General features: G+C 44.8%; 1 protein-coding gene across 1 annotated transcript; it reads left to right on the top strand.

The window, feature by feature from the left end:
• Positions 1 to 25,920, top strand: LOC119389778 (kinase suppressor of Ras 1). The gene is made up of 19 exons (XM_037657169.2): positions 1 to 328; positions 2,327 to 2,467; positions 3,330 to 3,474; positions 4,455 to 4,818; positions 7,215 to 7,363; positions 9,721 to 9,775; positions 9,896 to 9,976; positions 10,166 to 10,263; positions 11,004 to 11,258; positions 13,257 to 13,387; positions 13,617 to 13,718; positions 13,819 to 13,904; positions 14,524 to 14,611; positions 14,722 to 14,810; positions 15,976 to 16,072; positions 17,040 to 17,173; positions 18,064 to 18,201; positions 20,292 to 20,421; positions 21,298 to 25,920. The coding sequence occupies exons 1-19, from the start codon at positions 170 to 172 to the stop codon at positions 21,448 to 21,450; spliced, it is 2,595 nt and encodes an 864-aa protein (XP_037513097.1). The 5' UTR covers positions 1 to 169; the 3' UTR covers positions 21,451 to 25,920.
• Positions 25,921 to 27,246: the final 1,326 nt, after the last annotated feature.

Below are 27,246 nucleotides of genomic sequence, written 5' to 3'. Positions count from 1 at the left end.
TCTCGCGGCCCGAGTGCTTTGGTAATGGCGGGCATGGTATAGTGGAGTGGGTGACGATGGGAGAACTAAGTGATGGTTACAAAGCTGTCGTACCACCGGGCCCAACATGCTGTCATGATGCGTGGTCGTCCAGTAGCGCAAAGCACTTACAAGTAGCAGCCAAGTCGCCATGGCAGACGCCGAGGCCGAGAACAAAGTAAAAAGTGCCATTGAAGTCTGCGCCACAGCACAAGCGATGATTGATATTAATTCCGAGCATCTCGAAGGTCTTCGAACACGGTGTGAGACCAGCGCAGAATTAACGCAGCACGAAATACGAGCTCTAGAAGTAAGTACAACTGTGGTGCTTTCTTTTTTTCTTCTTTCTCCTTTCCGGATTGCCAGGCGTCGGCCGGAAAGATATCAGCCGGCTGCTCTGTAGACACCCCGAGTTTCCATTGACTGTGAGACAGCCAGGAAAAAAGTAAAGCCGGAAAACACCCCTCTGTAATGAAGTTGAGTGCAGGTATCGCGTGCTTGTCGATTTGCGATTGAGATTGGCTTCGCGTGTTTTTTTTTCTTTAAACGTCCAAGAATCTGGGACGCATTGTTTTCTCGCTGTAGGATAAGTGTGTCACCCGTTTCTGATTCTTTTTTTTTTTTTTTTTCCTGTTGAAAGCAGTACGCCGGGCGTGTTTTCGCTCGTCTTGTCTGTATGTACGTGTTGTTTTTGCCGGCTTTGCTGAAATTTAATCCTTTTCGTATTTGTGTCGTGTTTCGTTTCTGTTGGCGGCGTAGCTTTCGATAGCATCATAGGATGTTGTCATTTCCAACATTCGTCATTGGGGAAGAGTCGGCACGAACGACATTCGTTACGCACCAAAAGTGCGTCACTGTCAGCGCTAAAGTACTGTGCTCGCCAAAAACAAAATCTGACATTTCCGAACCGTGAGCATCGTATTCAGGAGCATTTCAGACGTGCGCTGCGGAGTTTTGACTCATTGCGAACTCCTGGAAAGCACTCGGGAACAGTGTATTTATCGGGTGATAACGGCGTTCGTATTGTGACTCGTGTGGCGTGTGCACCTCAGTGCCGAGGGCATGCTTGATAGCGTTACGAGAAGCACACCGAGTCGTACTGTGGGTCATTCGTGTTGCTGCGAAATGCTAGGCCCTCTTATTCTGTTACCTTCAATACCTGTGCTTTTCGAGAGCTCAATACAGTTTTGCGAAACGTCCCTTGCTGTGTTACAACTTTCAACAAATCGTAACACATCTGGCCAGTAAAGTGGCATTACTATGGTGTCGTCCTTAATGTTGCATTGTTGCCGCTAAACCTTGGTTAAGAAACGTTAAGAAATCATGCATTGTTACACTGCTTTTAGGCATGTTGCTGCTGGAGTACAGTGCCAGACTGTGACTTGTGTTGCATATTTAAACGAACTTTCGGGCTCTTGACACCTTGCAGCTAATACTCAGCAATGAACTCTAACGATGTAGCATTTGCAGGGTCGGAGTAATATGCATATCTCATCTTTTGAAGAATACATGCACATATTTCCAAGAACTAGAAATTATGCTCCACGCTCGTTGCATGTGAAAGGATGTCGCATAACAATATTTCATCTAGAAGCACTCATACACGTGTTTTTCGTTCAACACCACCCAAATTAGTTTATGTTACATGTCGATAAGTCTAGTGTGATAATGCTACTCATAAAATAAGCATGAGTGCTGTGTGTGTTCTTTATGGCTATTCTAACGGATGGAAACTGTGGCTACCTAACAACAAAGCGTGCCAGTGTATCACGATGCATTGGCTTCTTTTGTACCAATACTGAAACTGTTTCCAAGAAGCAGCTGCTATAATAAATTGTTTAGGTGCACTAATAATTTCCTGTGGTTTAAGGGGATTTAACATTCAATTGACTCAAAAAGCGTGGCAACTCTGAAGTGACGTGCCGTGCTGTTGCCCACTTGAAAGGTCTCCGAAGTGTTTTGTTTTTCTTCTCTCTACGTTGTGCATGTGGTTATACAACAACTATAGTAAATCATTCGCACCATAATTTAACTGGAACACCTCGTATCAAGAAAACTGTGGGCAGTTAAAGGTCCTCCCGATGCATGCTCAGCCTCTTCACTGAGCATTTGGGGCTCATATTGGAAACCTTATAATAAATTGCACTCTTTATGCTGGCCACTTGAATTTGTCTGTTAATGATCCAAAGACCTTACCCCATGAGCTCAATTGGTTTCTACACAATTGTCAAAAGCATTTTAGGGGCCCTTTAATGGCTTTGTGTACATTTGCTATGCATTCATGATTTGTGCCAACACTGTTTTTCAGACAAAACTCATCAAGCTGTTCAGCCGCCAGGTACTTGCAAAACGGAAGTGCAGTGACTGCGAAAATGCCTCAGAACTTAAGAATTACCCAAAACTGCTCCTGTGGCTCAAGGTTGTTGGGCTTACACCCAACTCTATACAGGTATGCTTCTTTAAAATGTTCGAACAATGTATAAAAATCACACTCCTTTATCGTGAACACATTCCAAAGCCTTGATTGTGTAGTGCACATACAAGAATGCAGACTTTTTGTAATGACTGGATCATGTATGCTTTGTAGAACAGCAGTTATCCTGTTTCTGCTGTGGATTATTGTCACCTGTCAAGCTAGTTGCAATTCTCATGCCCCCACCATGCTATGCAAAATGGTAACACAAACAGAAGTAGTGTTTTTAGTTTATGCTATAGTAGACAGATCTTACAGTAAGTTTCACTGTGCTTCTGCACAGTAGTATTATTCCTTACTGAGATGATGAGGAAGTGTGTTGCCTTTGTACGATAAGAAATCTGCTCACTACTGAAGAGCAAAAGGCAGGTAGGTTAGCATAGATTTTACAGTAGGAGAGCAGCTGAGCAAGCAAACACCCATAGACCATGTAGGCGAAACAGTGCACAGGACGAGGACTAAGTAGAAAGGCACAAGAAAACATGACACTTGCTTCACCCGCACAGTATGATGATCAATCACCAGCTTGCCCAAGTTTCGACTTTACCGAACTTTACTCAATGTTCCCAACTTCTCCCTAAAGTTCATTGGAAAAAATATGCATTTCCATCAACTTTTTCTGGAAAACATGTACAGCGGGAAAGTTTGCAGGTACTGTCATGACCTGTAGCACCAAGAAGGCTGCTACACATGTACTTTTAACATTGCAGAACTACGCTGCTGCTGAAACTGATTACTTCCTACATCAGCTGGGGATCAGAGACACCTATGATGTTTTACCTGACTTTTGAAAGCATGCATTTTGTCACAGGCTTCAATCTCTTTGCATGTCGTGCAGGGACTGTCCAACAAATTCACAACATTCGATGACATGCTTGAGAAGCCTGAGCAAGAGATCAAAGGCTACCTCAGTGACGTCAGTGCTCGGGAAGAAGAGAAGCGGCGCTTCCTCATTGCCATGCGCAACCTCAAGACCTACACCGGTGAGTCGTTTACGTTGTGCTAGCATTTGTATGTGATATTGTCGATTCAGAGTAGTAAAAAATGCATGAGATTAAATAGCTGCTTGAGCTGCGGCTTGTTTGCAGTATAAGAAGTTGTCATGGAAGAAAAAGCTGTACGTCACTGTGTGAGCAATTGTACAAAGTATGTATATTTGTGCTTCATCACAATGAAAATTTAAATCTAACGAACTTAAAAAAATTTAAATTCAGAACATGATACATTTGTCTACAGTCATAGGTCGGCAAACTCACTCATGAATTGACTCACTCAGACTCAGATCGAGCCGTGAGTCTGAGTCTGAGTGAGTCCGGGGGAGTAATATTTTGGTGAGTTTGAGTCTGAGTGAGTTCGGTTGAGACAAATTTTTGTGATTCTGAGCCTGAGTGAGTTCGGTTGAGGAAAATTTTGGTGAGTCTGAGTCAGAGTGAGCCCTGAGCGCAAAATATATCCCATGAGTGAGTCTGAGTGAGCTCCAAATTTTTTTCCTGCCCTATGTCTACAGTTGACAACTCCTTGAAAATATATTTAAAAAAAACATTTTCTGTGCAAGTCAATATTATTAGTTGCCTTTTATTCAACTCCTTTTTTTTTTTCCTGCTGCCCTTGTACACTGAAGCTGTGCCTTTTCATTGCTATCATTGACTACTGTTATTTCAATATTGCATAAAAGGCCTTTCAGTTTGAGGCACTCCTGCTCAGAACACCGTAAAGCAGGCATCTTAACCACCACACATTGTGTAAATCAAACCACCTTGGCATTTCCGTTTCCTTAAGCTCACTTGTGTATTGCTTTGGAAAGCGAAGTGTAAATGTCAACCTAATGACCTTTTTGTGTGACTCTTACAATGTGTGTTGATTCTGGGGGACTCTGTTGAAGGCTTGTGTTGAGGCACCTGTTTTTCTGCAGTAGCGTACATTAAGCCTGGGCCTAAAATGACGACCACATTTTGGCACACAGAGCGGCAACTTCGAGGAGTGGCGCCCAGTGCCGACACTGACCTGCACTGGGACTCGTGGGATCGGGCCGGCGTGTCTCATCTGCCTCGACGCACACACACGTCAGTGCCCTCTGAGGAGCTGTGCTCTTCTTTCGGTGGCACGCACTTGGCCCCTTCGGGAGGCGCCCTCAGACCTCCGACGACGCCTCCTGCATCTCGGAGGAGAGCAGGTGCCGGTGGGAGCCCCAGTGGAAGCCTCATAGCCCTGCCCGATGCCCTACCACCCCTGACCAAAAGCCGCTCTCACGAGGCACACCTCGAGAACAGACTCGACTTGGGACCGGACCACAACAATGCAACGTCGCGGCAACCTCCCACTCTACCGTGAGTGTAATTTCTCTCAAATTGTATGATGAGGGACCGTAAAATAGATGTGTTTCTACTTGAAAGATTGCTTTAGATATCTTGATGCACATTAAAGTTTTTTAGCACCGCTGGTTTACCGTATGGTGAGTACGGAGATACCGTGCCATCGTGGTCAGACGCAGACTTTTTAATAACTTTTTGGCCACAAAAGTTGCTTATTGCGTACGGTAATTTTATGAGATGATAAAAATCGCTGATAGAGGACTTGAAGAATAAGAAAGCTATGTGTTGATGACGACTGTATGATGTTATCGTACTTACCGCACAATATTACTGTCACTGCTAAAACACCCTGTCTTTACTTAGATACTTTAAAAAACCTTGAATCTATGAAATAAAGTGAAAATTTTGGCTTCTTTAAATGATGCTACCATAGCGCAAACTTCAGAGACAAAGGACGAAAGATTACGACACACACAAGCGAACTTGAAAAATGTGCACTGATCTTCACGACCAAAGATCACGAGAAATAGTCGAAGCAGCAGGAATGGCCAAGGATGGTCACCATTGTATCAGCGTACCGTCCACTGCCCTGTCAAAGAAAGAATTGTGCTTTCTAGGTGCAGCACATGATAGTGCCAGGTGAATTATGTATAAGCTTTCAGTTTTTCACGTAACTGATGCTTTTTATCTTGTAAGCTTGCTGTTATCGCTTTAGGGTATCGGTATTTGTGGGGGTGAAGTGGTGCAGGCATGCGGTTACCATTATAAATATGTGTCTGCATAATGAAAATTCAGTTGAAAGTTAGCTCTTGTGTGTGTCGTAATCTTTCGTCCCTTGTCTCTGAAGTTTGTGCCATATTAGCATCAGTGGATTACCAACTAGCCCAAACAGGCACATTGCTAGGCTATATTTCTTTAAATGACTTTGCCAAACGTTTTGCACATTGAAAATGTTGCTGGTCTGTAGTCAAGGCTCCTGTGAACATGTGTGCTGCAGGGGCTTTGTAATTTCACGTCAGGAACAACAAAAAATTGCTTGCTCTCTCCTGCGCAATGTCATTCCAACTGCACAGTGAGCAAGGGAGACAAGTATTAGCCGATATGAACAGCTTATCGGTAGCCGATCTTGGAGGTCACATGCTGTGTCATGTAGGTATCATGGCTGCCCAGGGGGTGGCACAACATGCCGATGCCGCGCATATTAACAAGAATTTGCGGTCAATATGGTATAAGGAAAAAGGCGATATGCTCAAGGCCATGACGCATGGCGATTTAACTTTACTGTGGCACATCGCCCCTTTGCCAAGACTCTCCAGCGTAGCCATAGATTTTTTCTTTTGCACTTCTGATGTATGTTTCTGTGTGCGTTTGTATGTGTACATACACATATACACATGAAAAACTGAAAATTTTCGTGAGGGGGGGGTGGGGGAAGTTGGGTTTAAACCTGCCCCAACCCCTCTTAGCTACGCCAGTGCTCCCCAGTGTAACTGTAACTTCCACCTTGCTTACGGCAATAAAAGAAGAGGAGTTAACACATTTGTTTATTTTGATAACTCTGCTTATACTTGTGGGATTCAAAAGTTATTGTGGCAGGAGATTTGTGAGGCCGCAGTCTGATGTAATAAGGCTATAAAATGATAACTTGTAAAAGTATTACATTGTCGCTTCGATTAAGTTTTGGGGCGAAATGTAGGTAAAAGACATGTCGCGGGAAGCCTTTGTAGTATTCAAAATGCTTAAGTTTTTCACACATTGCTGCAATAAGTGCGTTTCCATGCTAGTTTGAGATAGGCCACTTCTTTTATGCTTACCTTTGCAGTCTCGATATTGTCAGCTGCCACCATGATACTGTGGTTACGGTGCACTGTTGACCCAAAGGTCGCGGGATCGAATCCTGACCACTGCGGCTGCATTTTGATGGAGGCGAAATGCTAAAGGCCCATGTATAGATTTAGGTGCACGTTAAAGAACCCCAGGTGGTCGAAAGTGATCCAGAGTCTTCCACTACGGCTTGCCTCATAATTGTATTGTGGTTTTGGCATGCAAAAACCCCAGAAACTATTGCGTCTCAATATTATGACCTCAGCATTGATTCTTCAACATGGATCCAGCTGATATCTGGCTGGTCAGCTAACACAGTCTCTGTCCAAAGTTCATTGGTCCTGCAAGCTCACGCAGGCAAAATTGCTATCATTTTCAAATCACTCTTGAATGAACGTCATATTATTTTTTGTGTGTTGTGCGTGTTTTCAGTTTAATGGAGTTTAGGTTGAAGGAAACTGTTCTTGGGTGCCGTGCCTTCGAGTTCGTTAAATCAGTGTAAGACTGTTCGTTCAAGGAAACATCATGGTTCTTGCCCCTTATTACCTCGCAGCAGACTCAAAAGAGAAATTGGCTTTGACTTGCAGGAACGATGGTGGGTTGCGGAGACGGCTAGCCACGGAGCCCGGGCTGGAACTGGCCAACTGCTCACCACTTTCGCCAAGCCGGTCGCCGCCATTTGTATCCCCCGACCAACAGGGAGATGCATGTTTTGTGGATGAGCCCGCCACGCAGCGTAAGTGGTTCCACTCTTTTTGTTACGAACCGAGTGTTCCTTCATGACCAGGGTCATAAAAAAAAAAGTCTTTGTTGAGTGATAAAAAATCGGTTAAGGCACGTTTAGCAAGGGACCTTTAGGGGTGATAGATGGCTCTCCATTCTCCTTGAAAATATATGTATATAAATGCACTCTGCCTAGTGCAAACGTGCAAGGCAAAAAATATGGAGGTTAAATAAGAGCTCGGAGGCTTCACAATTAGTAGCAGAATTGAATAATGAGCATCATAACATTGAGGACTACGATAATGGCAAAATGGTTTAGATAGCAAACATGGGTACATAGTATTCGGCTTGAGGTTACGAAGTATAAATGCAAACTGAGCTGCCTTGTATCAAAGTATAACGGATGCCAAAAAAACAAGGAGGTGTAGTTGATGATGGCAGAAGAGTTGGATGACATAAGATTAGGAAGTTTTTAGTCAAAGGGCAGGGGTAATTAGAGATATCTGGATTGTAACAGACTCAACAGTATTAGGGCTGATGGTGGTGGTGACGATAAGGATATCTTGATGTTTAATTACATTATGTTTGACCCTTTTGCGCATAAAGGTTACGGTAACTAGAAATTGAGTGTATGCATTTGCACTCGTAAGGATGCGAATGAATTTTGTTGTAGTGAATTGGGATGATGGATTTACCAATTGTAGTGATGGATTGTCGAGGTTATTTACCTTATAAAAATGGTCATGTCCTCAGAAGCCCACAAGCTCTTGTTTTAATTATATATTTAGTTGGTGCGCATTATCATATCAGTGCGATATAAGCAGTACTAACCCTAATGCTGGAATGCAAGAAAAGCATCATGCCATTACTCACGATTGAAATGTTTTCTAAGTTCTTAGTAAACTTCTTTAAATGTAGAACAAGAGAGGTAACGATTTAATTGTGTTGCTAAAAATCACTTTGGTTTCTAACTACCTTATTGTACTTATCTCGTATGTGTTTTCCTTTGTTCTTGCAATTACCGTATAAACGCGTGTAAGGGCCGCACTTTTTTTTTTCAAGAAATGAGGGCCAATTTTCAGGGTGCGGCCCATACACGCGACATTTTTTTTAAGTGAAAACGCACCAGTTAGCGAACGAAGAGCGTTTATTGCAGTAGACGACATTTCTTGCGACATACGTGCTCAATCGTCGTCACTCGGCGAGTCCTCAGACTTGGAGTCCGAGATGAGATGGTGTGCTGCGAAGCGCCGTCACCCCACATGCAGTCATCTTCTGTGCCATCCAAGCTGTTAGATATCCCGGCGACTTTAAAACTTCGGGACACAATGTCCGTCGACACCGAGCTCCACGCAGATGGGATCCACCCAAGTACAGTCGCCAAAGCTAGTCCCTTCACACGCAGCATGTCCGTTGTGAGTGCAAGACCATCATTCCGCACTTCAGTCACATAGCGGAGCAAGTCTTCTTCCAAATCGGGAAACTTGCACTGCTCTCCTCGGAAAGCGCGCTTAGTGCTGTTGGTGTTTCGCAAGGCTTCTTTTTGAGCACACCAACGTCGAACACACTTCTCGTCAACGTCGAATTTTCTGCCGGCGGCACGTTTCCCATGCTCGAGAGCATACTCGATCACCTTCAACTTATAGCCAGCAGTGTAGCTATTCAGGTACTTGCCCATCTTGCCAAAACGTGAACGCCGAGTAGAAAACAAGCTAGCACGAAGGTCATCGAACAGTGCAGAAAACTACAGCAAACGGCTGGCTGAACTGCAAAAACCGAACAACGCGAACGCCATGCCAAAGTTGGTGATGCTAATGCCGATATGGATAGCGCCGATAGCGCGTTTGTATAGAGATGTGAGAAGCTAAAGATAAAATCCATGCTTTAACCTTTAGTTGGCGGGTCTATGAATACTAATAAAAAGTTAAAATTTTTAGCCCACTTCACGAACATCTTAACACGAATAAAATCCAGAAATATATATCTATATACTCTGGTGACGATGATGATGGTTGCGTTTTCTTGCGCCATCTATCGACTACGCCTAGAAGCTTACGCGCGCGCGCATTTTGAATACGTATTGGTTGAGGAAAGTGTAGGTGCGGCTCTTACGCGGATTCTTTTTTTTTTTAGAATATGCACTTCAAAAAAAACGGGGTGCGGCCCTTACACGGGTGCGGCTTTTACACGCGTTTATACGGTATCAAATTGTCCGTGAAGCCTGTCTAAACGATACATATCATACTTAGGAGTGGCATGTTCCCATGGAAGTGGCTCTAATAGTCTAGTAGTCTTTTTCAGCTTAGAGGGACCAGATTGCCTTTCTGTCGTGTAAAGCATGAAAGCTTACGGTCACTTTCACGTTTGCAGCCGTTGTTCCCAGGTCTCCAAGGATGCATGGAATGGCCCATGCAATTCACCACAGGTGTGTAATTTCATCATTGAGTTCTCTATGGCTGCAATAGCGTAGCTGCACTTTTACACAATCATACTTCACATGGTTTGACCTGACTATGTGGTGACATAACTCGCATTACCCGTGCAGGTTCACATCTAGCGTCAAAGTCACCACCTGCCAGCAATGTGACAAGGCCATGTTCTTTGGCTACAAGTGCAAAGAGTGCAAGTGAGTGAATCGAGAGCATGGGCAGTGGAGTGAAATTGCAAGCGTTCTCTGTTGATAGGGTGTTTCAGTTTGAAGGCTGTTGACTCTAGAGCCATTAACAATTGGGCATGCGACCGCTGCACTGAGCTTGTAGAGTCCACTGCCAATTTCACGGTCACAAGTCCATCACGGTCCCTGTGTTCTGTTCAGATTTCGATGCCACCGTGATTGTATGGAGAAAGTGCCTCCCTCGTGCGGATTGCCAAACGAACTGGTGGATGTATTTGCAGAGCACATTCAGAAAGGAGGTAAGGGAACAAACACTTAGTTCTTTGTGTCTTTATACTGATAGACATGTGTACAGGGAGGACTAAAGGGCAGCTGTGCCCCCCCTCCCCTCCTTGCACTGTGTTTTGATTGTAAGGGCCTTGGTGGGAGGGGGTTGGGAAGTGGTGGGGGCACTGCTGTGAAACTTCACCCGCTCCCCCCCCCCCCCCCCAATTAAGAACCCTGTACACGCCTATGTTTATAGCACGGTGTAAGAATATACTCAGGTGATGACACTCTTCCCCTAACGCATGGGAAACCGCAATCCGCGCGCGTCCAGATAATGTTCGGGTTCTTATCAGATGACTTGCAGAGGGCGCTACGAAAAGCGGGGCAGTCGTCTCCATAGCAACGCGCATGCTGCTGATAACGTGCATTTTTTGTGCCATTTTGTTGGATAATGTGCAACCGCCAAGCGGCGTCGAGGGGCCAAATCGAGAGAGCAACAGGAGAGGGAACGGCGAGAGCGGCGGCGATGACGCAGCACCACCGTGATTCGGCTACTCGCGGGCGCTCTCCGCCTCAAGCCATTAGATGGCGCACCGCTCAACGGACCGACGACCGAACATTTTCTGGCCGCTTAGGCGCGCGCAGTGTCAACACCTGAATATTCTTACACCGTGGTTTATAGTCATCACCTGGCATCTAGTCTGCCAAGATGGCGGTGGCATCACCACTTACTAGGGTTCTGCTGCGGCTGTCATTCTTTCTTGCCCCGTAGGCATGCAGTCCCCAAACCATGCGGCGGCCCATCTGGGAAGCAGTCCCCTTCACGGGGGCAGCAGTTTACGCTCCGAGGGGAGTCGTGGGGGGCGCCCTGCCATCTGCCTCCCCCCGTTCCATGGTGCTGGGGGCCCTGATTCGTCTTCCTCGTCGTGCAACTCGTCGACGCCCTCGTCGCCGGCCTTCCTTATGGCGGCCTCGCGACAGAACACGCCTTCCTCGGCCTCCCGCCTGCAGCAGTTCCATTTTCCCGGTACGCACCAGGCAGCACTACCCTTGCAAAAAAGAAACCTATTTCTCACTGCTTACTTTTGCTACCACCTCCACTGCTGCCATTTGTTTTGCACTCGCAAAACTTGCAGCTTAACAGCCAAGCACCATTAAGGGGGGAGGTGGGGATCGAAGCTGAAATTCTTTATTTTTTGTAGTAGAACAATGAAATTTGGCATGCTTATTGGGAAGTGCACTGAATGACTATTTACAAAGTTTCATTAAGATATCTTCAGCAGTTTTGACATTATAAATTTTTACTTGCATCATTGTTGTACTAAACTTGCAGAAAGCCTGGCATGACAACAAAACACGGTAAAAGCCCAAAGTTGCCCTTATATTTTAGCCATAGGAATGGTTCATGCTATGACATTCTCCAAATATTTTTATTATCCCCATTTTTTTTTACACGGAACATTACATCCATGTTTGCATAATGCATTCGTTATTGTCATGTCAAATTAGCTAAAGAGTAAAAAAACGAGAGAGTACTTCAAAAATATAGGAATGTCATAGCATAGAGAATTGACTAGGGAATACATTGCATCAGACCTCATGAAAATCCATCAAGCCATAGTCGTGCTACGCTTTCTGCAAGCGGGACAGTCGGGTCAAAACACACTTCTGAGAAAACGGGCCCTAAAGTTGCAAAGCCACTACATGGCCTCAAAATGCCCTGGGGCTGTAATATTTAGTGTATTTGCTTGCAGGGGTTTTCTTATGTCCTTGATCTTTCATTTTTCTGCACTACGTGCTTTCCTTTTTCTTTATTGGTTATTTTTGTCAGCTCTTTGAAGGGTGAACCTTCAGGTTTAATGCCCAGACTTGCACATTACAAGTCTGTGGCATGCCAATTTAGGTGTGCTGTGGCAGTGATGGCCAAGGCACTGGTGGCACAGGAATTTCTGAGTAGTACTTAATGAAGCGAGTTTGGCAGATAAAAATTCGTACACTTCTTTACACAAGTTCATTTGTCACCCCCGCCTTGATACGCTTCATCATTCACCCGGTCGTGGGTGAATGATGAAGTCGGCGAGGCGTTCATTATTTCAGTACATTTACAAAAGCTTGCTGCGATACCATGCACGGCTTGAAGCGCGCCTAAATTACATCGCCACTGAGTGCTTATTTCCCCGCGAAGTGCTCGGCCACGGGGTTCGGGAAGTCTGTGCCCGATATGCTGGGTGGTGGCATTTGCTGGCGATGCGCAATGTGCCAAGCCGCAGCGATGAAACATCGGCTTGCAATATGCTTGGCCTCGCATTTTGGGGCGCCGACGCGCGAAATCGTCGTGGTGCTTCGAGCGATCGCTATGCGACGAACATGGGGAGATCGAGCGGCCGTGGCCGTGGGGTCCGCAGCGCAGCTGCCGATGCGTCAAATGCCGATCAGCGATTCCGAGCTGCCAGCGGGCGATATCATTAGTTGCTTGCAACAAAGCGCATTGCGGATTGTTCACTTTCGCATGTCTGCTAGCACGATGTTCTTCCCCGCAAAGTTCGAATTCGTCGGCGCCGTGAGCGTAGTTAGGCCTCGCCACGACTCCGAGCAGCAAACGCTTTCTTTTTTGCGATTTCCGCGATAATTTTCGCCACCTCAGCGGGCGCAACAATTTTTAATAGCACTTCTACGTGGTTTTCAGCGAAGATATTTTGGAATTAGATAGAAAAAGGGCTACAGAAACTGAAAATGTGATTTTCAGAAAATCGATTTTTTTGCCATTTTTCGCGATTTCATCCCCGTGTCCCCCCTTAAGGACAGCAGCTTGCCTAGAAGCTGTTCGAAGATATGTTGTCCGCAGCCTGTTCTGCAAAGTCTTGTAATGTGTGTCTTGCTGACATCATTGTGCCCTAATCTGCATTTCATCTGTTTGCATCTTTTTTCAAATTAGGTCTGAAAATTTTATTTGGTTATAATAGGTAGCGAGGAGCTTGAAAGTTCTTTATAATCACATTTCACTTCATCTTCTGATTCTCTGCAGAGATCTTGTCTTCTGAAAAGGAATTATCAGCTCCAGTGTCATCACTTGCCCAGTCTGATGTAGTCGAGACAGTCAAGTCTACTGACAGCGACAGGACGGTGTCTGGTACATCAGGATCTGGAAGCATAAGCGTAAGTGATCACAGATCTCTCTCTCACCTGCCTGCAGCCAGTCTCTCTCTGTCTTGAAGCAAAGACCAAGAATGTTACTTCAGGACAGTTTCTGATCCTACGATTCCTGTACGGATCGTTATACTTAGTGATTTGATCACCTTGTGATTCCAAATAATTGTAGTATATGCATGTGATGTGCTTCTCGCACAGTTGCTATTGTGCTTCATATCGGGTCTTGCTCTCTCAGACGGATTCCGAGAAGACGCTAGCCTCGACAAGAGTGGACTCGCAAGACAGTCAAGTCTCGGATTTGGATCCGACTGACAGGCTGTGGCCACGGCAAAATAGTGTACGTCTCTACACTTTTCTCTTTGCTCTCTTCGGTATAAATTGGCACTAGCTGTGTGGTATTTACTGCATAGCTGGTGTGACATGTTTCGCTTTTCCAGCTTTCTTTGCGGGAGTGGGACATTCCTTTTGATGACGTCCAAATCAAGGAGAAGATCGGGGAAGGCCGGTTCGGGAGCGTCTACAAGTAAGAGAATGCAGTGTGGTTTCTCTCAGTCCTCGCTCAACAGAACTCTCGTAATCAGATGCACACTTTAAAGGGACACTAAAGAGAAAAACAGTTTTTTTTTTTTTGTATTAGTAAAGTAATCTTTCACGATACCAGAAACACCATGCTTGCTGTGAGAAGATGCTCGGTTAGCGAGAAAATGCGAGTGGCGACGCTACCCGTTTCCGAACCAGTCGCCGTGACGTCATAGATTTTTACAGTGTCTGCTGGGGATTGCGTAGCTCCTAATCGGTAAAATTGAAGTACATTGTCTTCTGAATGAACCAGGGGCTTACATATCAAGTTTCAGGAAATTTTGTTGAGCCAATATGGGGGGGGGGGGGGGGGCAGAATTTGAAAAACCACTTCGAAATCCGTGATGTCACCATTGGAGATTGCAGCGGGAAATTTAAAGGTCAAATTTTTGTTGTTGATTTTCTAGTCTATTAGTAAGCCTGTCGTGGCAACACTAAGGTTTTCAGAGTATAATTCATCAGTGTGATCTAATTTGCTATTTGACTTTAGTGTCCCTTTAAAACTTGGAAATCTCCGCTACACCCTTCGCACATTCCTACAAACTTTTTTCCTTTGCTTCTAGGGGAAGTTGGCATGGAAGTGTTGCTGTGAAAATGCTCAATATGGATCACATAGATGACAGGAAAACCCTGGAAACGTTTAAGCAAGAGGTAGACTCTCTCCTCGCTTTTTCTCTTTCCTCGCCTTTTCACTTTGAAAGACAAACTGATTATGATAAAATGAAAAAAAAAATGAAATTCGCGATTTGCTTTTGCACTAGGTCGCAACCTTCCGCAAGACGAGACACGAAAACTTAGTCCTCTTTATGGGTGCCTGCATGAAGCCACCAAAGCTTGCTATCATCACGAGGTGAGTGCATTTGCTAGATTTAATTTTTCAATATTTCCATGCATTTGTTGGTCTGCTTGATTAATATTAGCTGAAACCACCTAGTGCATATCTGTTTAGGGTGACGCACTTTAAAGGCCGACAAAAACAGTTAAAACTTACCACACCTTTTTTGTCACACTGGTGCTATAAAAATAAGAAATGCCTCCTGCAGTAAAGAGTTAATGGTTGGAATGTAAAAAGGAAAAATAATCACTAATGTTCTAAATGAGTACGTTATCTTCAGATTTTGTTTTGAAAAGTGGCAACAAATTATGCACCCCTGTGACGAAATGATCGTGGGGCATTGAACTCGTCCAAATGAACTCCTTTGAGCAACTGTACTAAGTCTTAGGAGGGTAGCAGTTTGGGGGGCTGGTTAGCATATTCCATTATGCTTCATGGTTATAGCGTGAAGAATGAGAGACGGTGTCACGAGCAGACTGGGGCAGTACTTGTCTCTGTTTACACTCATTCGTCACACTATAACTGTCAGGCATAATGTGCTAAAGCAGGGGTCGGCAGCCTTTTGAGGCGGAGGGCCGAGTTGCATGAAGCCAACACGCTGGGGGCCGCACGGCGAAGCGGGGGGTGGGGGGCAGCAGTTTTTCATTTCCTTGCATGAAGGTCCTTTTCTGACCTAGTATTTGCACAAACAATTCTTCCCCCTTTTTTGGACCTGTGCAAACAGAGGAAGTAAAGACGTTCTGGCTAAGTGTGAAGATGGGGGACAATGCCAACTGGATGTGATATTTGTTTGTTCCTATCTAACTACATTTAAGGTCAAAACTACATACCATGTTGGCCTTCTGATAGGAAGTGACAAAGGAAGGGGGGGGGGGTTCTGACGTCGTGCCGGGGGCCACATAATACTGCCCGGTGGGTCGCAGGTTGCCAACCCCTGCACTAAAGCAACTTATCGCCTGTGTCACTGAAAAAAAAACAGTTTTTACTGAAAAAGTCGTAAAGGGGATTATGACCTGGCGGGCTAAATTTAGCAACTTTGTTATCAACTTTCCACTGATTGTTTTCCCATAAAGCAGTCCTACCTTAGACTTTTCTTCTTCTAATTGACTTGAATGGTGGTATTGAACGTGTTTTCAGCCTGGTTTCCTGATTGTGTGTTGTCATTGGCCGTTTGTTGCAGTTTATGTAAAGGCATGACACTGTACAGACATATTCATCTCCGAAAGGATAAGTTCAACCTCAACAGGATTAGTGGCATAGCCCTGCAGATATGCCAGGTCAGTGGTGTTTCATTTCGAGGCTACATAAAGCACACCTGAGGCCATTCAGCTCCCACTCTGTAGTGATGCTAGTCATGTTTGTCATTACTATGTGCTGACCAAAGCTAATGTTGTTTGTCAAAATTGTTCTTTTTGTCGGTATGAGATGTCTACGTGGCTTGCATTTGCTGCAGAACTTGCTTTTATATTTTTATCTCGGGGCCCTCAATTCAAATAAAGTATTGTAGAAGAGGCGTTGTATGATGTGTAATCGAGAAATATGCACTGTGTAGCTATGCATTATGCCTAGCTACTAAAGCTTTTCATATATCCTGAAGTCTTCGGGATCACACTGAATTGCATAGCTTCGTCAGTACTGAAGGAGGTCATGCCAATTTTAACACGCACTTTGTAGCTCTTTAAATGATGGGGCTGAGAATTGCACAGGAATGGTGAAGTGGTAGCTTAGATTGTGCCAGGCACAAGGAAATTTTCGACTGCATAGGAAACATAGTTTCAGTTATGAAAGGGATAATTGACAACCACCTGTTTGTAGCACGAAGTCACTAAGAAATCCATATGGATTGCTCAGAAAGGAAATCTTCTAGTGGAAGAAAAATTTGTCCTGGTCCGGGCATTGAACCCAAATCCAACACCTTTCCGAGCTGGTCACTCTATCAGGATGCTAGGAACTGGCAACACGAGGGCGAATTAGTCAACAACTCGAAGCACTGGACTCAGAATATTACAAATGAGCAGAACTCATTTGCAATAGTTTCAGTTAGTGTTGGTTAAGAGCAGCCTCGTTGTAAGAATAAAATTCGAACGTTGTAGTATGAGCGGGTGCCCAAAAGAAAAGCTTGCAGAAATAGACTTAACATGTGTAGAAGTATGGTACCATATTCGTTCATAAAAGAAACAATTTTTGAGTAGGCATGCGGTTTGAGATTATGTTTCTGGGACTAACGTGCTGCTCGTTTACCAGGGTATGGGCTACTTGCATGCCCGCGGCATAGTTCACAAGGACCTCAAGACGAAAAACATCTTCTACGAAAACGGGAAAGTGGTAATCACCGACTTTGGCCTCTTCTCAGTCACCAAGCTCTGCCAAGGAAATCGGTAAGTTGCTCTGTTTGGGGGGAGATACTTGTAGAGTTGACATGTTCCACAATATTAGAAGGCAAATGAAGTCATTCTCACGTGAAAAGAAGCAAATTTGTAAGCGAAAATGTCTCTCGACACCTGCTTAGCAGTGTTGAGCGGTAGCCACACACACATACGTCCTTGTGACATCCGTTCACTGGTACAAGGTCGTACAGCCTCGTCCTTGCTAAGAAAGTTTAAAGGGGAACTCTAGCATATCTTGACCATATTAGGATATTGCCACTTTAAAATGGGATTTTGAATATCAGTTTCAAATAATAAGAGCCAAGGTGGTTTCATTTACAGACTCATCAATAATTTTTAACAACCAAAAACCTTGGTCGAAACCGAAACAGGAATGGGTAGCTACTTCCTGCAACATCTGCAATGACCTCACACACTGATGCCCTGCCATAGTGTAACATAGTACACATGGTTCTGGTGCCTGAAAAGAGAAGTTGGCGATGTCAGTCAACACTGGATCTAGCTGTGCTGGCCTTTCAGAACATGACACCGACTATTTCGGAGACTACTATTTGAGCATGTAAGAATCGCCGTTTTCTTTTTTGTTCGCAGCACTGCTTCGCAGGTAGAATACAAACGTCACAAATGCAGGGTGGCCCACATTCAGAGACGTGATTCTGGAATTGGCTACTCATTTTCAGAAGAACTTAATTACTTGCAGTCGTACTGTTTGGGGCATACCTACTATTGTTATCCGAGCACATATTATCGTGGAACATGTATGACCACTGGAGGATCTGTTTCTGCTTTTATACGTGAATTAAAGCTCAAGGGGCGAGTTAAATGTCATTTGTGGTTTGTTTACGAAGCATCACTCACGTGTACTTTGTGATTGCTTGCAGGAAGGGAGACTGGCTGACAATTCCGCAGGGCTGGCTCTGTTACCTGGCTCCCGAAGTGGTGCGTTGCCTACGGGCGGACAACCAGCATGATGCCGACGACCTCCCTTTTGCCACCGCCTCAGACATTTATGCCTTTGGGTGAGCAGCCTCTGAAAACTCTAGGAACGTGTTCTTAGTTGCCTTGAGAACTTCTCTTACGCTCCCGAGCATACTTGAAAAGCTCTCCAGTGGCCACAACAGCTCCTTCGCTTGATATTTTACCTAAAGTGGTGGCCAGCAGCGTGTGTTAAAGTGTTGGGAACTAAGGCAGGGAATGCTTGGCCGTGTATGCCATGTGGTTTATGTTTTAGGCCAACCAAACATGTGGACTCACTGACAGTGGCACAATGAATTCAATTACACTGTACCAGAGTGATAAGGCAATTAAAACTGGGCTTGTTATTTCCATAACCATTATAATTGTGTGAATAAACAGAATTAGTTCATCAAGCCAACCCTTTTAATAAATACAGTCAAACCTCGTTAATACGTACCCGCTTTAAACATACTAACGGTTAAAACGTAGTTGCGACGAATCCCCAACCGAGCCCCATAGAGCCCAATGCATTTGCTGACCGCTTAAGCCGTAGTGGTTCGCCCTATGCCTACCGGTTAGTGCGTACCCTGCGCCCGAGATAACTTTTTGTGCCATAAAATTTTACTGCACCGCTGAAATTCTCGACGCCACAATGTGCCGCCAAAGGTTTTCCGTCTTTTCTAGAAGTGCGGAGATCAGTCGATCACCGATTCCGACTTCCGCGCGATTGCGGCGACGCCTTTGCACGTAAGCATCGGGAAAGAACGAAGGCTAGGCGGCGGCCACCGACGAGCGCGCCAGCATGACTTATCGCTGACAACCTTATCACAATAAGTATCTTCAGCTATCTGCCCGGGCACGCGTGCAGCACAGCACTACTTTAAGCCTACTGTACACTTTTACTTGGCGACAACCTCAACGTGCTGGGCCGCTGATCGCTGCCGCCTCGTGCGGGGCTGTGTTCAAGCGCGCACCGCTTTGTAGAAACGAAAGCAGATCGCTGTTGCGAAGTTAAGCATTGCGAGTCGCGGACGCCGCGAAACCTCGCTGCATTGACGCTATCACACTAAACGCACGCGTACGGTACAGCAAGCATAGCGCTGTTGTAACCATATTGCACGCTTTTATTAGGCGACTACCCAACGCGCCTCCGTTTGCTGCCAGGACCGCTACAGTGTCGCGCAGGAAGCTCGACATCTCTGCGTTAACCGAACAAGCTACTCGCCGCATCTGTGCAAGGTCTGGAACGCAGTGGGCACGAAGAACAATCCCACGACTGATGCGCGCGTGCGGTACAGCAAGCGGCCCGGTAGTGACGGCGTACGTGAGCCGAGGAGGCGACGCGCTGCACGCAACTACTCAGGAGACGATCGGCTCCACGCGGCCGTATCGCGTGTCAGTTTTCGTTTAGTAGCAGATCGCGGTACAGACGCATACACATATATTGCGGAATGCAGACACTGTCTGTTTTGTCGCTATGTCGGTCACTGCGTATCCCGGACCCTTTAATAGTTTCGAAATGCTCTTTGGCGTGGCCACCGCGCGCTATCAGGCGGTTGTGCGAGAGTGCTAGGATATTTTCTCCACTTTGGCAAAAAGAAAGAAAAGGCTTTGCAATGGGTACTTTAGACAATATTTGCTGTGGCACTCTATTTCTCTGCTGGCGGCGATGGCGTACGCCAGGAGAGGCAAATTTGTACTTGGTGGTTAATGCGTACTACCGTTTAGTGCGTAGTTATGCCGCGTTCCCGGCAGGTACGTATTAACGAGGTTTTACTATGAAAAAAAAACAAGAATGTCTTGAATTTGGAGGATTAACTTATTCTGCAGAGTCTACCTATATAAGAAGCATGTTACCATATGTTTAACTGCCACGCTTGTGAGATCAGCTTCGCATTCAGATACGTTGAGGTTCAGTATCCGTTCTGGCTCACAGTGGTTCAGTTTGTATAAAATTTTTTGAAGACATCAATTAATAACCGATCATATATGCTTGTTCGTGTCATTCATATCATCAAAACAGTCAACACTTACCTATACGGAATCTCTAGTGTACTTAGCTGACAGCAGGTGCTGCTGCAGCTGTACAGTTTCTTTCCTATTGTATGTTGTCAACGTCTATGTCAGTTAGTTTCCCGGTTTGGCGGTGCAGGACTGTGTGGTACGAGCTGTTGTGCGGGGAATGGCCATTCCGAGGCCAACCCTCCGAATCCATCATATGGCAGGTGGCCAAGGGCATCAAGCAGTCGCTGGCCAATATCCAAGCCTCACAGGACATCAAGGTAGTTGATCAGCAGCAGGTTGCGTCCGGCTCGTTTTAATCTCCCAATGTGCCTTTGCTCGGAACTTGACAAAACATGCTGGAATTAAGGGGGTACGTGCCACTGTAAAGCTTCTTTTTTTTAACTCTTGGTCGATCTTGATGCAACTTTCCGAGCTTATGTATACCTGTGTGTTGATTTCGAATATGCAATTTTCTTTCTATGATAAGTACTTTCCAAGATATTACAAACATCCGCTTCATTGTTTAAGGCCTGATTAGCTAATTAACTGCAACCTGCACAGCAACGTACAACCCACAGAATCCATTGACGATGTTCGTAGTGTGCCATAAAGTGTAAATCATTGCTTTGGGCAATTTCCAAGCAGAGTTGTGGGCTGTTGAACCTGACTTTAAAACAGCCCTCAGTTATACTTGAAAAAAAGTTCTATTCGGAACATTATCTGATGAGAGTATTATAACAAAATTTACCTTACGACACATTGCATCTATTTATCTTAGAATTTTAAAAAATCATAATTATAATGCAGATAGAACAAAGGATATTGCTCCTCCATTACAGGAAGGGCATGAAAAATTGTTCACTGTTCACCCTCAATTTAAAGGGCAGGATGCATGTTTTTGGTTTCTTAAAGTGGGATAATGACAGAAGTTGCGCAGTAATGTCAGGAACATGAAGAGATGGTCAGCAAGAACTATTTCTTTTTGGCCGATTTTCGTTCCCGAAGTGCCACGTCCCCCCTTAATTAGTGCCATACTTTTCAAAAACAACTAATCAAATAAGTTGCTCCACCAGTGCTTCTAGCAGTCTTTAGGAGAGAACGCAGTTTTCCTCCTCTGTGCCAGCCCTGGAGAAATACATGCTCTTCACCCGCAGGACTTCCTGATGGTATGCTGGTCGTACAAGCCCCAGGATCGGCCGGCATTTGCCAAGCTGCAGGTGCAGTTGCAGAGGCTGCCCAAGAAACGCCTCGCCCGTAGCCCGTCACACCCGACCCACCTGTCCCGCTCGGCTGAGTCTGCGTTTTGAATGCCGGCTGCGACTAGCACTTCTTCCTCGTTTCCTGCTCCTGGCTACTGTGCTCCAACTTCACGACCTCCTCGTAATTTCACGTCCTCTTAATATCGGTTAAGTTGGCCTTCATAGCTTGATAACAAAATTCGTGGATTGGCTAGTTGGTTCATAATCTTAAATACTGGATAGCGGGAATTCGACACAGGACAAAGAACACAGATAGCACTTGTCCTGTGCACCTGTGTTCCTTCTTTGTCCTGTGTCGAATTCGTGCTATCCAGTATTTAAGAAAAAGTTGACCTTCAGTTAGCTGAGCTGCCCAGACACAACTGTAAGCCTCATTAGGAAGCTTTACTTTAGCAACTGCTATAAGTACGCTAGAATGGAGATAGTTTTTTTTTTCTGGGCATCTTCAGCCCTGATATTGGTTAAGTTTGTTGCATTTCCGATTCAATTCAACGCTTTATTTATTTTTCATTGAACAATGGAAGAAACGAGCAGTCACAAAAAGCTAGTACTGCAGTGAGTAGCTTGAATAGGTGGCTTAATGTAGATGTTTGTCTACCGACGTTGTGAAGCAAATTTCCTTATGGTATACGTTCGACTGGTTGTTTTCAAGTGCCACAGAAGCCTCTGGTGACACATGCCACATTCAGCTTGTCAAAATTGAGTGCTCCGAACACGTTCGGCAGAACTGGCCAAATGTGTTTGAAGCACTGCACTCCGGTTTGGAGCACTCTCACCTTTGACCTCGGAGATTGACTTAAATCTGAATTTCCGGTCACACGGCTCCCACAGCTACTTTTGTTAAGTATTCAAGGCCAGCTAATCGGAATTTGGCTTGCTACAGTTGGTATACTTCAGAAATCTGTCAAATGTGATACGTTTTGATTCAGATTAATGAACCAGTTGGTGTCTAATGAGGGCATTTGTGCATCAAACGTGTATTTCAATTGCAAAATATGAGTTAGCCTCGAGGTAAGGCCTCCATTTCAAGGTAACAGTTGACAGGGCTATAAATGGATGCACTGAACTATTTTGGAAAAATTGCACACTAACTGATTTGACTGTTATTTCATAGTGACGACTCTGAAATGAAGCAGTGTCTAAAGAGGGACAGTTAAACCTCTGCATAACTAGCATGCATGCATTCATGTTTCGTTATAAATCACATCTGTGGCGTAGATATTGTCGTAATGTCTGATACATGTTTCTTACATGCTAATATTACCATGAAGCATTTTATAAAAGGTTTATTTGGCTGCATATAATAACCGGTAATGTTCATGTCTGTTGTGCTTGGTTTGACTTATAACAAATTAACACTTTATAACAATTACCCGATGTGATGAAGTAAATACAAAACATTTCTTGCCGATTTCAGAGTGTAAATAACATCCTATAGTGAATGTTAGGTATGACGAAGGTTTCTTATGTTTTTTTGTTGTTTTTTTTTTCGATTTCGTAATGAAAGGGTTTGATGGTACGAGATCAACAGGACTTGTAAACTTTGTAGCCTGATCAGGCATTTTTTTTTTCCTTGCCTTTTTCATCGTTTCTTGGCTCTTGGACAGTTCTTTCTTATGTCTTCCTGTTACGCTTTTATACTGATGTTGTCATAAACTAAGTGAGGCTAGATAGTTCCGGGTACAGCTACTTTTCTGGAATATTTCCAGCCCTTTGCTGGCGTCAAGGAGGTGGCTTCTTAGCCAATAAAAAAAAAGCAAAAGAATGCAATAAAATGACTTGCTCGTAACCACAAACTATGACGACATTGGGCGATCCAACAGGTGACTCAGTGACCTTTCTTTATCCCTTGTAATGTTTCGAAGTATTCTTTCATGCAGGAAAGTTGTCAGTTTCGTATGACAGTGACGCAAGAACTTCAGAGCAATTCGGTTGCAACCTTCTGTGCAACTAATTTGCCTGGTGACATGAAATAGACTTTGCCTAATTATTCTGGCTTCTAAATTAATAGTCAAGTAAAACTAGTTACCAAGAAGATTAATTCTGTCCTTGCTTGTAGTAGCATTGCTGTGAGATCGTTTTGTCGCGTAGCTGTGCTGCCTCGGCTGTGCCATGGCATCGGAACTGTCAACCATTCTTTCCACGTTGGTAAATGGTGCAGAGTGTAACATTAAACATACGCATCACACACAGCTAGATTTGCGAGTTGAACATGTAAATAGTAATTGCAGCACCGCATTCTGCGGCACATTTCAAGAGGTAACGCATCGAGGGAAAGCTCACTGTGTCTCTTTTTTCTTTTAGAAGTCTTGCACCCATGTGCTCAAGCAGTCGGTGCTCAAACCTTTTTCTCAAATCTGCTAAGTTGAGTGCAACATTGCTTTTCGACTAAAGAAGACACTGCTGCACTTGTGAAAAATCGCTGCTGAGTGTCGACGAACAACAGTGACTATTTTCGTTGAAGGGCAGCTGTACCAGCCACATTCATGGGACTAGCATTCTCGTTTTCCACGGTCCATCTTAAAGAGCACAACGAGCTTTGTGGCTTTCTTGTGTCTCTATTAGGCTTCCTTTTGTTTAATTCATTTTAAGGTTTCTTTAGCGCTCTACAATGCCAGGATCTCGTAAGCTTGTCGTCTTCGGTTCATCTTGCTTCGTTTTTCTGTATTCTGTGAAAAATAGGGAGAGAATCCTGTTCATGTCGTGCTGTTTTTTTTTTGGGTGAGGAGTACAGTTGTCAGTTGCCAGAAACTGAGCACTTTTCCCGAGATGTAATGGTAACAATATTTTCATCAAAAACTGCCTTAAAGGGGTACTGACACGAAAATTTTCAGTTGTCATTTTTTTGCATCAAATGAAAGGCCAAGCTCTCGAAAGCGTAGAAAATGTACTGCCAAGTGTGAGTGCACCCTGAAAAAGTACTTACAATATGTTTTTAAAAGCTAGTTTCGGTTCCTACTGTACCCTGACGTCACAACACTGTATGAGCTTCTTCTCATGTGCTCGCACAAGATATCGTGATGTTTCCACGACCGCTCTGCACCATGCCTCCAGTGGTGACACACAAGTGAATGAATTTTGAATGTTTTGGTGACGCACAAGCATCTATTTTAGAAGCTTTTTACCTGACGTCATCACACCTAGCCAGACTGCCGCATGAATCACGAGAACTAGTACTGTAGCCTGACGTCAAGCGAGTGTCAATGTCTGTAGGTGTGCCACAAGAAAATTTGCTTTAATATCAAAATAAAATATCTTATCAGCATTTGCTGAGCTTCACACTTGCTTAGAGCCGTCTCTGTATACAGGAGATTTGTATGGTAGAGTACACTCACCTTCGAAAAATGGTGTCGGTACCCCTTTAAGGAACCAGAAGCTTAGTAATTTCTCAGTACGGCGATGGAATGTTTTTCCTCCTTGATATTGCGGTCGTGCACTAAAGGAGGCTGTCTCAAGCTGTGCGGAGTGGTGGAGCTCCAGACTCTAGGTAGTTAGCTCCGAAGGACAAAGCAAAAATAACGATGTCCTATTTTGAATACTTTCGTAGCGTCTCCACAAAGCCAGCTTGACGCTGGAGATGCTGGAGAAGTTGCCGAATTTGTGGCCTCCGACTCGTTTGATATTCTGTTCGTCGTGCTTTGGTTGTTCACTACACACCTTGTCGCCTTGTTATGCGTAGACGTGCAGTGTAGTTCTTCTGGCAGTGGCACACTTTACTCTCATTACACTTCTAGGTTCTGCAATAACGTTTTTGGTATGTCGAGCTGTCATTCACGTGCTAGTGCTGCCGCCAGCAGAGTTGCGGGTATTGAAGCACAAGTCAGTGACTGGAACTATAGTGCTCACTAAGAGGAACTATTTCACACTTCTCAGCCATATGCAACACCAGACGCTTTCATGTCGTCAGATGTTTTACCATTACAACGTTACTGCATTTAATGTTGACATCAACCCCAGAACAGTCAGCGAGAGTGAGGGAGTTACAAGGTGATGGTCGTTTTGTGTAAGTGCTTTTGAGCTCAAGGAAGGCGTAGTGTTTCTACGTTACATCTTTTTTCCTTAATCTTTAAGCCCACTTCTTGTAGGTGCCAGTGAAGCTACCGTATTTATTCGAATATAGGTCGACCTTTTTTTCCCAAAAATGTTGCCCATAATCAGCTATCGACCTATATTCGTGACCAAAGAATCTCGACCTATATTCGCGATCAAAGCGACCAAAAGCACCGCACCTATGCCGTTCAACTGCCGCGCCTGCTGTTCTTCAAGCAGTTCCTGCTACATACGCACATTATATACCATAAAATCTGGTATAAAAACCGTACCCGTTCGCCTTTTCCGACTAAGTAACTAAGAAAAAAAAGTTATTTGCGCAATAGCTGCACACCGCCTTTTCAAAGCACCCGCGAAATGCAGCCGCTCCGCCATGTTTGCGCTGGAACCCGTGATTTCCCTAGGTAGGCCGTGAAGTCCCTAGCCCCCTAGCCGTGCTGCCTGCCGACGCGCAGCCGCACTGGCACACGCCTCACTCTTTGTTTGTTGTTTGATCTGACGTGACGGTTCGCATTTGCAAGTGCGCGGTTGCGACGGTGTCACGCAGGGTTGCCGTTGGTGGCTACTTTGCGCCAAATTGGCTACTTTACGACCCAGTCTGGCGACAAAAATTTCAGGTTGGCGCCATGGCTACTTTCTGGCTACTTTGAACCTCTATTTTAGCGCATTCAGTAGCCATTTTTCTCATTATCTGCAGATAAAATACCAAGCAAGCCTGACGACTACCCTTTGTTTCCAAGCTTTTCTGACGCGTCAGCCAGTGTAAGGCGTGTCTATAGTCCCGCCATGAGTCCGGTGCTCATCGAGGCACCTGAACGCAACGCGCGGTGCACCTGCCGAGACGGAGTGATGAAGTTCTTGTTCGCCCAGTCAGTGTCTCACACCCACTATGGGGGATAGGCCATGAATTGGGTGGTTTTATGAATTAAAATAAATATTAAGAAATTGGAAATACAACTTACAAATAAATTAAAGATGAAATTTAAGTACGCCTTTTGGCTAAGATCAAACTGACGAAGTTGCGCGCATGTTGACAAACGCGTGCCTAGCACGCTGTTCACGCTGCCCGCCATCGATGCTGACGCTACGAGCCAGTTTTGTAGTGCTGATGCACGGCGCGTGTTTTCGGGTGAACTTGACAGACACAGAGATCCGCTACAAAATGAAGCTGGACCGGTCATCTTCAAGTGGATATCGCTACTTGAAGCTGGTCGTGCTTGAAGTCGCAGACTTCAAGCACAACCTTCTTCTACCATTAGTATTCCTACTGACTGGTTGGCTGGAATGTTTCAATCTTACTGTCTCTCTGGCAATTACTATATCTATTCTATATAAAATGTATACAGGTGCACGGAACTTATAATCTGTTCATTTATTTGCAACTTGCTTACAGCTTGAAGACCAAGCATGAAGGAGAAAATAACTGTGCTCGTATGCTATTTTATTACTGACACAAAATGGTGTTATATATTGTTCAGTGATAAAACCTCTTTTCATAATACCGCTTTTCTGCCATTTGGCTACAAGTTTGGCGATAAGATTAAAAGACCTGGCTACTTTGGCTACTTTTAGCTTGAATTCTGGCTCTTTTTCAAATCTACCCAACGGCAACCCTGGTGTCACGTCGGTAGCGCTACACAGCTGACTTCAAGCGTCAAGTGATACTTTTTGCCGGGAATTCCAGCAATTGTGCCGCTCAGCGTGAGTTCGACGTAAAAGTTGATTAGGGGTTGGCGGAAGCAGCGGGACCGACTGTTCGCGTGCAATGGATGGCGTCGTGCTTTTCGCGGCCCA

Source organism: Rhipicephalus sanguineus, chromosome 4, assembly GCF_013339695.2.
Source record: "Rhipicephalus sanguineus isolate Rsan-2018 chromosome 4, BIME_Rsan_1.4, whole genome shotgun sequence".
Classification (NCBI taxonomy): Eukaryota; Metazoa; Arthropoda; class Arachnida; order Ixodida; family Ixodidae; genus Rhipicephalus; species Rhipicephalus sanguineus.
Note: the sequence above shows the minus strand (reverse complement) of the source record. Positions and strands in the feature narration are given on the sequence as shown.

What these genes read in the sequence shown, in the direction of transcription:
- LOC119389778 (XM_037657169.2), top strand. Translation starts at nt 170, where the DNA reads ATGGCAGACGCCGAGGCCGAGAACAAAGTAAAAAGTGCCATTGAAGTC. An exon ending in CAACCTCAAGACCTACACCG is followed by an intron (nt 3,475 to 4,454) that starts GTGAGTCGTTTA and finishes TTTGGCACACAG; the next exon opens with AGCGGCAACTTCGAGGAGTG. An exon ending in AAGCTTGCTATCATCACGAG is followed by an intron (nt 14,811 to 15,975) that starts GTGAGTGCATTT and finishes CGTTTGTTGCAG; the next exon opens with TTTATGTAAAGGCATGACAC.